The 15,357-nt window shown below is 28.5% G+C and overlaps 4 protein-coding genes across 8 annotated transcripts; all 4 read left to right on the plus strand.

The window, feature by feature from the left end:
- The first annotated feature begins 3,325 nt into the window (after positions 1-3,325).
- LOC123261435 (arrestin domain-containing protein 17-like) lies at positions 3,326-6,013 on the plus strand. Of its 2 annotated transcripts, none has more exons than XM_044723030.1 (7): positions 3,326-3,603; positions 4,625-4,747; positions 4,830-5,038; positions 5,107-5,298; positions 5,366-5,574; positions 5,645-5,856; positions 5,927-6,013. In XM_044723030.1, the coding sequence occupies exons 1-7, from the start codon at positions 3,483-3,485 to the stop codon at positions 5,986-5,988; spliced, it is 1,128 nt and encodes a 375-aa protein (XP_044578965.1). In that variant the 5' UTR covers positions 3,326-3,482; the 3' UTR covers positions 5,989-6,013. The 2 variants fall into 2 exon arrangements, with proteins under 2 accessions (XP_044578965.1, XP_044578968.1); XM_044723033.1 differs by lacking the exon at positions 3,326-3,603 and adding an exon at positions 4,344-4,550.
- Positions 6,014-6,788: 775 nt separating this feature from the next.
- LOC123261425 (arrestin domain-containing protein 17-like) lies at positions 6,789-8,773 on the plus strand. Its single transcript, XM_044723020.1, has 6 exons — positions 6,789-7,063; positions 7,176-7,304; positions 7,374-7,585; positions 7,648-7,839; positions 7,912-8,120; positions 8,194-8,773. Exons 1-6 carry the CDS (start codon positions 6,940-6,942, stop codon positions 8,738-8,740), a joined length of 1,413 nt encoding a protein of 470 aa, XP_044578955.1. The 5' UTR covers positions 6,789-6,939; the 3' UTR covers positions 8,741-8,773.
- Positions 8,774-9,124: 351 nt separating this feature from the next.
- LOC123263352 (RNA 3'-terminal phosphate cyclase-like protein) lies at positions 9,125-10,820 on the plus strand. 2 transcript variants are annotated; one of them, XM_044726038.1, is made up of 6 exons: positions 9,125-9,334; positions 9,407-9,646; positions 9,740-9,909; positions 9,986-10,308; positions 10,376-10,480; positions 10,545-10,820. In XM_044726038.1, the coding sequence occupies exons 1-6, from the start codon at positions 9,208-9,210 to the stop codon at positions 10,690-10,692; spliced, it is 1,113 nt and encodes a 370-aa protein (XP_044581973.1). In that variant the 5' UTR covers positions 9,125-9,207; the 3' UTR covers positions 10,693-10,820. The 2 variants fall into 2 exon arrangements, with proteins under 2 accessions (XP_044581973.1, XP_044581982.1); XM_044726047.1 differs by having other exon boundaries at positions 9,407-9,640; positions 9,734-9,909.
- A 158-nt stretch (positions 10,821-10,978) lies between these two features.
- Positions 10,979-15,213, plus strand: LOC123263340 (40S ribosomal protein S28). 3 transcript variants are annotated; one of them, XM_044726016.1, is made up of 7 exons: positions 10,979-11,449; positions 11,840-11,973; positions 12,072-12,573; positions 12,649-13,172; positions 13,239-13,418; positions 13,501-15,032; positions 15,158-15,213. In XM_044726016.1, the coding sequence occupies exons 1-6, from the start codon at positions 11,332-11,334 to the stop codon at positions 13,600-13,602; spliced, it is 1,560 nt and encodes a 519-aa protein (XP_044581951.1). In that variant the 5' UTR covers positions 10,979-11,331; the 3' UTR covers positions 13,603-15,032; positions 15,158-15,213. The 3 variants fall into 3 exon arrangements, with proteins under 3 accessions (XP_044581951.1, XP_044581941.1, XP_044581960.1); XM_044726006.1 differs by having other exon boundaries at positions 12,072-13,172; XM_044726025.1 differs by lacking the exons at positions 10,979-11,449; positions 11,840-11,973; positions 12,072-12,573; positions 12,649-13,172; positions 13,239-13,418 and having other exon boundaries at positions 14,722-15,032.
- Positions 15,214-15,357: the final 144 nt, after the last annotated feature.

Consider the following 15,357-nt stretch of genomic DNA (forward strand, 5'->3'; position numbering starts at 1 on the left):
GTATTTAAAATAAAAAATTTAGTTGGATTAAAAATTTTATCGGTTTGTGTAATTATTATTATAATTATAAATTCTAGAACTTCGAGTATACTTTTCTTGATTTAAAAACAGTAGAATCATATTTAATTAAATAGTTTCGGGAATTTGATAGAAATGTTTATAAAAAGTTTGAAATTTTAATAAAATATTTTAAAAACTATTTAATTTATTTTTATTCTTCAGAAATTAATAAAAATAATTTTAAAAAAGTTTTCATGAAACAGAGAGCTAATTAAAATAATTAACATCACATGTCCGCTGCACATGATGTATTGCAGAATAAAATGATTGAAATTGTAGCATACAATATAAACACTGAAAACCTCATCAAATAAAACACACTTATCAATTACCGGAAATTATTCAATGTTTATAATTTAGCATTCTATCTTAATTAGTAACTAAAAAAAAAAAAAAAAAAAAAAAAATATCAAACATGTTTAGAATTAAAAGCTAATTTATTTTTTATTATAAAAAAATTATCAAGTAAACAATTGTACATGCTGTATAAATCAACAACTAAATAAAATTATTGATAACCTGTTGATTTAACAAGATGATTTTTTATTGAGAACTATCGAACATATTTAAACAATAATCGACAATCTGATAAATGTCAGAATATATCAAATGAATGATATATCAATAATGAAGGTATATTAACATAACTATTGTTTATAATAAATAAAAACACAGCAAAAGTCGAGAATAAAAAAGCTCGAGGTGGTACTTTCTCGACAACCGGCACGCTACTGAGGGTTCGAAACCACCCTATACCCTCATATCATCCAGCTTCCACTCGGAACCTTAACTTCCCCAACGCCAGCCTCGATCATTTTACGTACTGTGTACAAGGGAAAATAGGGTGAAATCAACCACTAAATGTGGTAATTTATTCTTTGAATCAGTTAAACTAAAAAATTATTTCTGTTTGACAAAATTTACTAATAAATCAATATCAATTCTCACATTGATTTTTTTACAACAAAAATTGATAAAATTTATGATGGATTTTTAAATAATATATAAAAAATTTTAAATAATTTTAACTTTACAGTCCAACAGGAGTTTTAAGTGGAGATAAATAACGTAAGCGACTACTTCCCTAAACATGTATACATTTAAAAAATTAATGTTCTGTCAACGCAAGATTGCAAAGTTTTGTGAGTAAAGTAAATGGACACTTACTTTAATGTTCTCTAGTAAATTTAGCGTTCCTAAACTTTGACTAATATACATTTATAAATTTATAAATCAATTTTTGATCGAGATTCAAAGCATCAATATTACGAAGGGAATTTTATGAAAATTAAATATGAAATCAGTTTTTTATTCAGGGATGCAATTTAAAATTAAATTGTGCTTTTTTAAATAAATGAAATAACGGAATGACAATTAATAGGGATTTAAAAAGTCGGAATATTAACTAAACAGATCGAAAATTATGTATTGTATGCGAATATATGAATATATTGTATGTAAATGCGACGACATAACATCAAATAATAATTGGATTACGCGCCATGATTAAATAATGAGTCGACATTATCTTGAATATTAAAATACCTAATGAGAATAATCCTTTGTTAGGTTAAATATTTACATTAAAAATAGTTAATGAATGCTAATATTTTTTTTTTTTTTTTAAATAGAGTGAAGTCAAAATTTTTAGTTTTTTAAATTAATAAAGAGAGTTTGGTTTTCGTTATAGAGTTTGGGGTGATTCCTATTAAAAAATGCAAAATATTTTCACTATCAACAGCCATCAAACTCGATCAACTGTAGAGGAAAATGTAAAGATTAACATGGAGATTGAATTATTTAATAATATATCATTTTTTTCGCACTTTAGAGTACTAGATTTATTTAACTTGCGCATGAGCATTAATTTTATACAGCTGTCCTAACGACGATATTATACCTTCGTATCGATTCACTTCTGTCGAGCAAAAGGAAGCCTACTCAATTAGAGAAGAGTTAGTGTAAATGACTGTCTATTTATTTATTTATTTATTCTTTACTTTTTAGCAAAGCGCAAAATTTAATAATTTATTACTTTGAAGCCACTAATTTGAAGCCACACCAGGACTGTCAGTAAAAGATAAAATCTAGATAAATAAAGGAGAAAGATGCTACATTTGTCTGGTCATTCAAGTAATCAGTTCTTTATGTTAATCGATTGCTAGTTTATTTTTTTTTTACAATTGCACTCATAAAAAAAATGTTTTGTTTAAAAATTCGAAAGATGTGACGTGTTGGGTCAAATCGAGCTATCCCATTTAATTGACCCGTCAAAAAGATCTTACAGCGTCATTCAATTAATTAGTATATTACACACCTAGGGAAGTAAAGTAAGAAATGTCTCAGATCACATGTAATTGTTGGCCGAGGCGAAGCCGAGGTCAACAAACATGTGATCTGAGGCTTTCTTATTTACTTCCCGAGGAGTGTATACTATTTTTTTGTCCGACGAAGGCGGAAAGCGGCAACTTAGTTTAGCGCAGCGGGACGAAAGTTGCCACTTTCCGCCCGGAGGGCAAAAATAGTATATTACACATCTAGGGCAGTAAAATAAGAAATGTCTCAGATCACATGTAATTGTTGTCCGAGGCGAAGCCGAGGTCAATAAACATGTGATCTGAGGCTTTCTTATTTACTGCCCGTGGTGTGTATACTATTTTTCTCCTCGACGGAGGCGGAAAGCGGCATTTTCGTTTAGCGCAGCGGGAGGAAAATTGACGCTTTCCGCCCGGAGGTGAGAAAAATAAATTTCTTCCGATATTTATAATTCCTTAAATTGATGATGGCATCTTATTTAATAACTTTTTCGTTTAAACTTTTGACTTCTGAATTTAAAAATTCATAATAATAAACGAAAATTAAATTATCATTTTTTTTTAGTAAAATTTTATTTAATTTAATTGATAAAATTCTCTGTCTAATTAATAAGGTATAAAATTAGAACTTGACCATGAAATAAAAAAACTTAGCCATGAACAATGGTTAATTACTTGATGTAAAATAAAATAATTGTTCGATTATTCTCAACACCAACATTTACTTTGTTTTCTATATTTTTATATCAAATATAACTATATCTGTATATATATAAATTATATATAAGCCAAGGTTTATCTCTGTAATTATGTCTGCGTAGACTGAATGTTTACTATCTTCAACTACGCAAGTTACAATGCCCCACTTTTTTCTGTATGATTTATCATTAAAAAAATGTTTGATGACTTCCAGGCCTATAGAACTTAGTATACAGCATTACTTATATTATTCCTATAGTAAAACTTCATTCAACATAGTTAAATACTTATTTTTATTTTTTTTTTTTTTTTTTTTTTTTATCTGTTTTATTAGTGCATGACTTTTTAAGTGTTAAAGTTGTTTGAAAGAATTTAAAAAGTTATTATTTATACATTAATGTTTCGAAAATGAGCAGCGGAATAAATTCATTTAGGATAAAATTAGATAAATTAACTGGTAATTACCATCCTGGAGAAAAAATTACTGGAGAAGTTATTATTGACTTGTATAAAGAAAAAATAGTTAAAGGTATTCATTTATGTTTTAATCTTCATCATTATATTAAATCAATAATTTATTGAGTTCAGTGTAAATTTTAATAGTTTATAATCAAAAGATAAAAATGGATATATTTGTTTCTCCAGTGTTTGTGGTGTGAGGTTAGAATTCGATAACACAACTTGTAACTTAATTCAAACTTAGCGGGACTTGGAAGTTTCTGTATTTGATAATTATTTTCTATAATAATTTAATTTTATATCAACCAATAAATTCAATAATTTTAGTGATTATTTTTTGCACTATTAAATTAACAAAGTAGATATTTAAAAAATATCTAATTCTAATTATTTGATCCTTCTAGAATGTAATAAAATATTAATTACTTTCAATTTATTAAAATAAATTTTATTCAATTAATAACTAAAATTTATTATAAATATCTAATTATTTTATTTAAATCCTTGAAGTATTCTCGTTTTAAAATTTTTCCTGACAATCTGTCAGCTTGAAAATTTCCGACAAAATGGCCACGTTATTATTTATTTTTTATCATCTGAAAATTTAATAATAAAAAAAATTGTTTTATAAATATTTATTTTAGCTCCGTAAAAATTTTTCCATTGGAGTAAAATGATAAATGAGATTTTAGAGATTCGGATCTGTTCGGTACAAACTCGGGTATCTCCGTCTCCGTACAATCTGTATCTTTACGAGTACTGTCATCTCCTCGCTGTAGAATTTACACTAATTAAACAATACCGGTTACGTGACTTTAATGTGAAATACTGTGTTGAAACAATAAAAAAAAATTAATTTAAAGAATGTGTATGTCACGTAGGCAAAGTTTATTCAATTACAACGCTAATTCATAACTCGATAGATTATTTTAATAAAAACAAATTTTATTTACTTTTTAATTCAAGCAATTTCTCACATGCGCAATGTCGGAGAATTTTTTTATGTGAGCTTTATAAGTGAGAGTGCTATAAGAATTAATTAATTATAATTTATAATTTAAAAATTACTTTGAATGAAATTTATTTTACAGCCCTTAAATTGCTAATTAAAGGAGAATGTGATATTACATGGACGGAAGTTAATAATCAGGATAATTCATTCGCAGCCAAAGAAAAATATATTGAAAGTTTCATTATCCTTCGGAGATCGGAAAGTACTGTCAATAAATAAATTTTTATTAAAAAATATTTCACTTGAATTTGTCTGATATTAATTTTATATGAAATTTATCACAGATCACGACAGAGTTAAAATCAACGAAGGGCACAATGTATTTCCGTTTGACTTTACTTTACCTTACAATATTCCGAGCACCTTCAAGCATGATTGTGCTGAAATAAAATACAATCTTATTGCAATAATGGAAAGACCTTGGAAATTCAATCATGAAGTTGAAAAATCATTCCGAGTTGAAGGATTATTACCAATAACCGAGACTTATTTGGTATGTAATATCATTTTTAAACAAATAACTTTTGTCTAGATTTTATTTCTGTCAACTTTTATTCCTAGTTAGGAATCGACGAAACTGATTTGGAAAATTTCTCATGCTGGATACCTTGCTTTAATAAAGGACATATGAGATATCGTATTCGACTACCTGCTACTGGATTTGCTTGTGGTGAACGTATCCCATTTATGATAAATATCGACAATAAATTATCGTCTGTTAATATAACATCAATATCGTTACTTTTAATTCAGGTTAGTCGATTATTTTTAATTCAATTATAAACAGAATAATAATAATAACTTTAAATAAAATGAATAGAAACTCAAATTCACAAATCGAGAACCGTTCAATAATATTAAAACTCAAACAAATATTATACAACGAGTTACGAAACGAGGACCATTCCAAAAAATAAGTGCTTCGTTGTTAGAAATGGATGTTCAAAAGTTACCTTTATCACACTGCCAATTTTGCAATTATATTGATGTAAAATACCTGCTTCATGCCATCATTACTGTATCTGGATGGTAAGAAATATTTAATATCAGTTAAAACATTACTAAAATACATATTTTTTTCTTTCATACAAATTTAAAGTCGCAGAGCGATTCAAAAGACATATGAAATAGTTATTGGGACGAAAGATTTACCAGATACACCAGTTTCTACGAGAGAAATTTTAAATAGCAACTGTGCGACCGCTCCTTTAGAATTACCTTCCACTCTATCAACTGAGTTAACTACTGTAGGTATTCAATTGGCTCGAGAGATCGGATTTGATTACTCTGCTGAACCTAATACTGAAGATCGTACGTATTTATATTTTAAAATTAAAATCGTCCAATATAAAAAATTGATTTTTATAATTTATTTTTACAGCTCCTCCGTCGTATGAAACAGTAATGGCTATAGATAATTTAAGAAAAGCGAGTAAATCTTGAAAATATTTTTTAAAAATATTTTACTGAACAAAATCAAAAAAATATATAAAAAGCTTTCATGTTTATGCCACAAAAATTAAATCAAAATTACGATATATGAATTTTTATGCATAAAAGATTAATTTTAAGTTCGTAAAGAGTAAATTTTTTATTTTATGAGAACAAAAAAATGATATTTTATTTATTGGAATATAATTTTTTTTCAATACGTATTCTTATTACTAACTCTGCGTTAATTATATTTATATCAACTATTTTATTTTGTTTTTATATTAAAAAATAAACAAAGAAAGTTTAATCTTGTCAATAAAAAACTTTATTAACATTTAGAGAAATAATTATACCCGCAGAGAAATTATATTTGAGTAAGATTAATTTTGATAACATAATTAAATAGTCTAACTACGCAATACAAACAAATATTATAAAAATCAACTTAATTATCTACCTCAAATTGAAATGTTAAAGATTAAAAATAGAGACAAATACTTATATTGCATTTGATAATTTTTACTTTTATAATTGTACTATACATTTTTATTTAAATGTTATGTAATAACTTGTTGAAAATACAGATATTTATAAAAATAAAAACAAAATTATCTTGAATCTATAATACCTTATTTTTAATTTTAAGTTTGATATAAAAAAAATAATAAATCATGGAATGTATAGACTATATCGTAAATAGTAAAATATTAACAAACTGTACGTAAGTACAGGAGTCCTTTAAGAAATGTCTCTTGCTTTCCTTCACAGGTATATATATATATATGTATATATAAAAGATAGATTTCCCCACCATTATAACTATTTGAAAACCGGTAAAAGTAGTAAAAGTACATTTTTAGAAGGCACGTGTTTTTAACCCTCAAAAACAAATTCTGTATAAATAAAGAAAAAAAAAAAACTAGTTTTATTTTAGTGTTAAGATACCTTTCAAAAACAAATATGACCTCGCTGTCATTGAATATATTCAAAATAAAACTAGATAATCCAACAGCGACGTATAAATCAGGTGGAATAATATCTGGTCAAATAATAATCGATCTTGCCAAATTGCAAAAGTTAAAAGGTAATTTTTTTGTTGTTAGAAATAAAAAAATTTGATTGAAATTGAAAATCATTAGTATTTTTAAATAAAATAAAACTTGCAATTAATTTTTCCAAATTTTATCAATTTACAGCTCTCAAAATAAGATTTAAAGGAGAATGCATAGTACGCTGGTCTCCTAAAGTATTCAAATTTAACTCTGAAGATTTCTTCGGACATGACTTGTATTTTCGTGAAGATATTTGTTTATTTGGAGAAATTGGTAATTTCATTAAAAAAAATTTTTTATTCATTTTAATGACAATAATTAAAATTTATATTCATTTAAAAGGTGGAAATGTTATCGAACTACCCTCTGGACATCATATTTATCCATTTTCATATGTTCTCCCTGAAAATATTCCCAACAGCTTTGAACACAGTATCGGCTGTGTGAAATACTCGATAAAAGCAATAATGGACAGACCTTGGAGTGATTATAAAACATCCAAAATTTTTACTGTAGTATCTCCATCCGGAACGCAGTCAGAAAAATGCGCATCGGTAATTATTCTTCATAATTTATGATAGAATTATGAATATACTTATATCAATTGAATTTACAGGGTATCATTGATCATAAATATATCAAGAATTATTCTTGTATTTTTCCTTCTATCAGTAACGGCAGTTTAAATTACCGAATTCAACTGCCAAAAGTAATGTACTCGTTAGGTGAAAATATTCAAGCGATCGTACATCTTAACAATAAGTCAAATTCCGTTCAAGTTACTAAAATTGAAATGACCCTAGTACAGGTAAATAGTAATAACCTTTTAAAAGTTTTTTTTTCTCATTCAAATTGATAATAAACCATTTTTTTTTTTTAGGAATTAAAATTTTATTCGAGGATACCGTATGAAAAATCAATATCTAAAATAAATTTAATAAAAAATACCTCACAAACAGGGCCATTTGATAAAAAAAGTAATATAACAATAAATATGCGGGTACCATTCATTACTCCTTCGAAACTTCACCATTGTAAGCTTATCGACATCAGTTATCAAATTTACATTTTCATTCATATTTCTGGACTGTAAGTACTGAAGAAAAAAAAAACCTTATTTGCTCACTTTTAATTTTTATTAATTATAAAATTTATTTTATAGCCATCGAAAGATTAAAAAAATTTATAATATTTTTATTGAAAAAAATCTTTCTCCTCAACAACCTTCGCCAAATTCTGATTTGTGTGGAGCTCTATCAAACGACCCATATATAACTCCTGCTGGATGTAATTTAGAAGAAACTTTGCCGTACTCTAACTATCCAGCTCAACCAGTTAATTCAACTCAGTATCCCTCGGGAAATAATCAAAATATGATCTACGATGACCAGATAGATGTTCAGTACCCCTCATCTAGCAGTACTCCTTACCTCGCACGAGCAAGTCCACAAAGATTTTCACCATGTAATAATAATAGTCCTTTTTCTTCTCAACCTGAATCGGAACGTCAATATCGACCATCAATAATAAATCCAATAAAAATTAATGACATTGGATGTCTTGACACTGTTAAATTTCCAACGCGTCAAAGTCCTCAGTGGCCGACACAGTTTGGCGAAACTCAGTATCTGCAAACTACTATTGCAAGTGATTCTACATCTAATTATTGTATTCCACCATCGTATGAAACTGCAATGACTCTTTTGTAGGACCTAATTAATTTAAATAATTTTTTAAACAAATTTATTAAATAAATTTTATATTTAATTTTAATTATTTATTGAATAAAAACTATTAAATTTTATTAAATGACGGTACTTTTTCTTGGCTGGCAGTATTTCTGTTTGTACTACTGCAAATTCATTTAAAAAACACTCGAAAATTTATCATTAATATTTCACTCAATAAAATTATTTATCAAGTGAAAAATAAATATTTATTGAAAAAAATTTTTAACAAATTCTTTAAAAATATCAATTAACAATGAAGAAATTTAAAAATTCACGTCAAATGTCATTTCATAATTTAATCTGGCCAGTTTCGCCATCTACCGGAGAAAATTTTTTAAAACTCCTGCTGACACATTGTTGTGATAAGTGTATTTTTTAGTATAAACACGTGGGTGAAAATTATATATTACTCCGAAAATAATAGCAATTAAATAAATAAATTAACCATGTCGCAACCAATAGAATATAAGGGTTGTAATTATTTAAAACAACGATTATTATTGTCAACTTTATCCGGAAAGTCAGTCAAAATTACAGATATAAGAGCTAATAAAGACGATCCAGGCGTCAGAGGTTAGTTTTTGACATAAATTATAATATTTTTATTTACAAAATATCAAAACTAAAGCAATTTAATTTTTTTAGCATTCGAAGTTAATCTGGTAGGATTATTAGAGAAGTTATCCAATGGAATGAAAGTAAAATTCAATGAAACCGGAACAAATCTGCATTACGATCCCGGTATGTTGATAGGAGGTGACTTGGTCCATGAATGTAACATTGAACGAGGTATTGGATATTATTTAGAAGCTGTTATGATTCTTGCACCGTTTTGTAAAAATCCCGTCAATATAAAGTTGAAAGGAATCACCGAAACTTCTCTTGGTAATTAGCAAAAAATTTTGTTGTTGTTAATTTCAGTTTTATAGTTGATTAATTACTTCTAGTTCCAAAAAAAAAATATTTATATTGTTTTAGATCCTTCGATTGACAGAATAAAAGCAGCTGGCCTGCCAGTGCTGAAGAAATTTTTCACTGGTGATAGTGATAATATAAAAATCACGATTGTCAAAAGGGGAATTGCGCCCAATGGAGGTGGTGAGGTTCATTTTGAATGTCCTGTCGCTCGTTTCCTCAAGCCTGTTTATGTAAGAATATTTTTAATCATTCTATTAATAGTTTAATTAAAAAATAGTGTGATTTTGTTAATATTTCTTCTTGTAGTTTATCGAAATTGGTAGTCTGAAGAGGATTCGCGGAGTTGCTTGCAGTATGCGAGTAGCTGGAGATAGAGCTGTCATAGTGGCGAAATCTGCAAAAGAAAAGCTGTGGGAACACATTCAGAAACGTGACACTGATATTAATATTATGGCAGACCCTTGTCGGAAGGAAAAGTCCGGAAATTCTCCAGGTTTTGCGATAACTCTCAACGCAGAAACTGCCACCGGTGTGATTTTAAGCGCTCAAGCTTGTTCATCAAAAGAAAAAAATGACCCCGAGGAAGTTGGTAAAGAAGCCGCTCTAAAATTATTAGACGAGCTTTACAGGTAGTTAAAAAATTTCTTGATAAATATTTTATACATTTATAAATAAATTTTATTATAATTTTTGTAGGAATGGATGTGTGGATTCAGTTTTCCAGAGCATGGCAATTATTTTCATGGCACTCAATAGAAGAGATGTGTCTAAAATGATCGTCGGTCCACTAACTCAATCTGCGTAAGTTAAAATAAAATTTTATTTAAAAATTGTTATTGTTAATTAATGATTATTTTATTTTTAGAATTCAAACGCTGCGTGATTTAAAAGATTTTTTCAGCGTAGTATTCAAGTTAGACTATCATAAGGATGAAGATGGAAATAATTTGGAACAAGTTGTTCTTTTGTGTATGGGAATCGAGTACAGTAATTTGAGCAAAAGACTCCTGTAAACAATTTATAATATTTTATTATGTAAATATTTAAAAAAGTATAAGAATATTTTTTTAAACTTGTACTATTTTAGGTTTAAGCTTTCCATTTAAATAATTTTTACCATAAAACTTATTTTAAATTATTTATTTGCAATTAATAGTTAAAAAAAGACAAGGTAGACAGCGACACCTTGCACTTGAAAGGGTAAATAAAATTCCTACCCCGTTATATATGTACAAAATCTAAAAAAAAATACAAGTCAAAAGATAATTCGATAGCAGTTGATTTGTATGGTGTGTGTTGGCAAAGTGACGTACGGTTTTGTGGTATTGGTATGTTCTATTGGATTGCTTGAATTCCTTGGATTTGAGTGTGTTGGATTTACATACGTATACAGTTCAGTTGTTGATGTGTACAACCGCTATAGCAGGTAGCAGCAGAAGTTGTAGCGTCTTTTATCATTATATACCACACGGATCACAGACAGGACACAAGCAGACACAAGGGCTGGCTCTACTGTTAGCTGGAAATTTTTTCATTCGTGACATTGTGCTGTGTGGTGCCTGCTCACAGCCGTATTGTTTTATACTTTTTATTTAATTACCAACAACAAGTTTAAACAATTCTGTGAGGAGCAAATATAAAACATCTCGAAAATGACGTCTCGATCGGAAAAGGAGCGGACCAAGCAAATCCAGGATAAATGTCAGGATCTTCTAACTCAAATGCTACGGGACGAAGATAACAAATATTGTGTAGATTGTGATGCTAAAGGTTTGTTATACATCAACATGATTCAGTCTGTAAACTTATTAACTATACAACAGCCAGCTTACTTACTCTACTATCAAAAACTCAACATTGATTAAAATAATATACGTATACTCATACTTAAATACACATCAGTATATCTATATATATAATTATAATTCTCTATTTATTTAAAACTTTTATTATTAAATATTTATACACTCAATCAGTATTTATTGATTTTTCAATGACCTAGTTTTATTAACACATATATACATAAATATTTAATGGGTTTAGGATTTAGGATTTTATTTTTTGACACACAATTGACAGCAATTCATTTTTAGCAAACGTCATCAATAGTACTTGATTTATTTTTTATTTTTAAGACTAATTTATAATTAAATATTTTAGGACCAAGATGGGCCAGCTGGAATCTTGGAATATTTCTTTGCATCAGATGTGCTGGTATTCACCGAAATCTTGGAGTTCACATTAGCAAAGTTAAGTCTGTAAATTTGGATACTTGGACTCCGGAACAAGTTGTGGTAAATATTTACAACAAACTCTTTCCTGTCTTTGGTGATAAGAAAATAAATTTTTATTATTATTTTTTATTTTTTTTTTTTTTTTTTTTTTTTAACAGAGTCTTCAACAAATGGGAAATTCTCGAGCTCGTGCTGTCTATGAAGCTAATTTACCAGACACTTTTCGACGACCTCAAACAGATTGCAGTCTTGAAAGTTTTATACGTGCTAAATATGAACATAAGAAGTATATTGCGCGTGAATGGGTACCACCAACAATGCCAAAAGTTAACTGGGAAAAAGAGCTAGATGAGGAGGCTGAAAAACAGCGGCGACGAAAGAAGGAAAGTATTAAAACTAATGTAAATCAAAATCCATTGCCGCCAGTTAAAAAACCTGAAGTTATGCCACAATTGCCAAAGCCCGGTAGTTCAATAAGTCCAAAAGTAGGTTCGAAATCAAACATCAGTACAGCAACCCTGGATTTACTGGGACTCGACAGTCCGTCTGCTCAATCAACAAACTCAAATAATTCCGGTGATGATATATTTTCGTCATTTTTGTCTGCAACCCCTGCAACCCCTGCAACATCATCATTGACATCTGAAAGTGTTGTTAATGGTATTAGTAGTAGTAGTAATACTACTAATAATAATAATAATAATAGTAGTAATAGTAATAGCAATAGTAATTCAGCAGAAAGTACTTTGAGTAATACTGAGGCGAGTAAAGCCGATGAGGAAAGTTTTTTCAATCAACCAGCACCGAGTCAAGAGGAAAAAAGTAAAATGACCAAAGACAGTATTCTCGCCCTCTATGGAAATCAAACACAGCACCAGCAACAGCAACAACAACAGCAACAGCAACCGGTTTACGGTCTTTTTGCTCAGCAAGTTCCTGGAATACAACAATTTCCTCAATCATTCTCTGGCGTCGGAGTGTTTGGTCAGCAAGCTAATTTTATCGGTCAACCATCTCAACCACAACAACAACAACAACAACAACCACAGCAACAAAACAATCTGGTTATGGGTTCTATGATACAACACAACAGTGTACCTCCTCAGCACGGTATTGCTATCTCCAATCACCACATTAATTTATCAACGAATCCCATGGGCCTTGTAGCTGCAAATAATCAATTGGGAGGATTACAAATGGCTTCGATTAACCAAATCGCCAGTGTACCCAATCCAGCGATGCTCATGCAAGCACAAGTTGTATGTATTATTTTTTAAATGTGCTCATTTATTTATTTATTTACTTATTGTTTTTTATTCTAACAGGGTGACAATAACTTGCCTGTAATGACTTCGCAGATGGTACAAATAGCACCAACTAATATTATGAGTAATAATGGATGGAGTAACATGTTAACAACACAAAATATTCAACCGGCACCGGGGAGTAACCCATTCTTTAATTTGGCTTCACAAACCGCTACTAATAATACTTTCTCGTCACAGGTGAAATTTTAATTTTCTCTATAAATTTAATGATTATAGCCAGAGCCATACAAGTGAATAAAATTAATATTTTTTTGTACAGTTGTCTCAGCAGATGTCTCAAATGTCCTTGGGTGGATTGGTGGGAAAGCCAGCACCTGCTACACTGCCTGGTCAAACGCTCTCGACCAACTTATGGCAGTAACGATTAATTTATTTAGAGTTGGATTATTAATTAATTCAATGTTATGCAATTGTATTACTAAAAGTCGATCCATTTTATGAGACTTTAAATATACTTTTAAAATTTTAGCGGCAAGTTTATGTCTTAACATTCATGTTTAATGACGTAAACAATATATATCGTCATACTCGTGTACGCGGTATTTTGATAATTTTAGAACCAATGTAAAACTAAGCCTAAGAAAAATATTAATAACAAACAAAAAAAGTTTAGCTAATTCTTAATTTTTGTTTAGAAATATTAATTTTCGCTAAAATGTGTTGAAAAAAAAAAAATGAAATTAAAAAAAGGTGTAAATTATAAATTAATTACATGTATAATAATCAATATGTCATGTGAAATATTTAAAAAAATCAATAAGAAAAACGAATGACAGAAATTCTATAATTTTTCATAGACAAAAAAATTTCTATACAAATATATATTGTGAATTTGATTAATAATTATTCTTAGGACAAAAAACAAAATTAAAGTACTATAAAAAAAAAATTTCATTATAAATAATATACTTGATGATGTAAATATTTTTTTGCGATCACAGCAGATAAATATTGCAATGATATTTTATTACATACATAAATTATACGTTAAGATAATCCGCCTTATTGAACTGAACGCAACTGTCTTGGACAATGATGTTGAAAGAATATTTGTTATCAATTTTTTTGCTATTTTAATGATGCAACATTTTTTAAATTACAAGTCAAAAATATAAATTGTGGAGTATCTTGACAATAATTTGTTATTTTTTATTTTGTTAACCATTGTTTTTCTACTACTTGAATGAATTATCAATAAAACGGAAAAGCCTAATGATTAATTGACATGGAAATAGTATTAAAAACAAATAATTAAGTATATAATATGTATAAAATGAACCATTACGGTCAAATCATTTGTACAATAATCGTATTAGAGTAAACAGTGATTTCTTTTGAAAATAAAATACTATTTAATGTAAATGTAACTATTATTATTACAATTCATTTTAGCGGGTTCTTTTGAATCGTAGTTTAAATTAAAGTCAGCAGAGCGCGGTAAAGACTAAATATTGACGCATGCGGATACTGCCATGTTACATACGTCACATGGTTCTTTCCTTTGACGAGTCTTTTCGCCTTACGCTTTCGTCTGTGTAAGCACGTGAATTTAATAAAAAAATGGACAAGCCATCAGTTACTGCTCGTGTTATCAAAATTTTGGGACGAACTGGATCCCAGGGACAGTGTACCCAAGTAAAAGTGGAGTTCATGGACGAAACAAATCGTCAGATCATCCGCAACGTCAAAGGTCCGGTAAGAGAAGGAGACCTCCTAACCTTACTCGAGTCTGAACGTGAAGCCAGAAGATTGCGATAAAAACTTTTTATATATTCAACTCAAGAATCAAAGGTAGTATATATATATATATACTGTTATTATTATTATTATTATTTTTTTTTTTTTACAATAATTCTACTAATTACTTTGTTATTTTAGTTGATGTTTATATAATTGTTATTATCTGTCTGTTTTAGGTTACCTTCATCCAGCTCACCATGTGATTATTGAGTATGTTCAATTTAATACCGAATAAAAAAAAAGTTTTTAAAAAATGGTTGTCAGTTGTAATTATTCAAGATTTTTTCATGTAATTGGACCATCACCAGTTAAATTTGTAATTTCTTTTTGACATTAACGTCAATAAAATTTAATTGATTACCACAACACAGTATTT

This window comes from Cotesia glomerata, linkage group LG1 (assembly GCF_020080835.1).
Source record: "Cotesia glomerata isolate CgM1 linkage group LG1, MPM_Cglom_v2.3, whole genome shotgun sequence".
Classification (NCBI taxonomy): Eukaryota; Metazoa; Arthropoda; class Insecta; order Hymenoptera; family Braconidae; genus Cotesia; species Cotesia glomerata.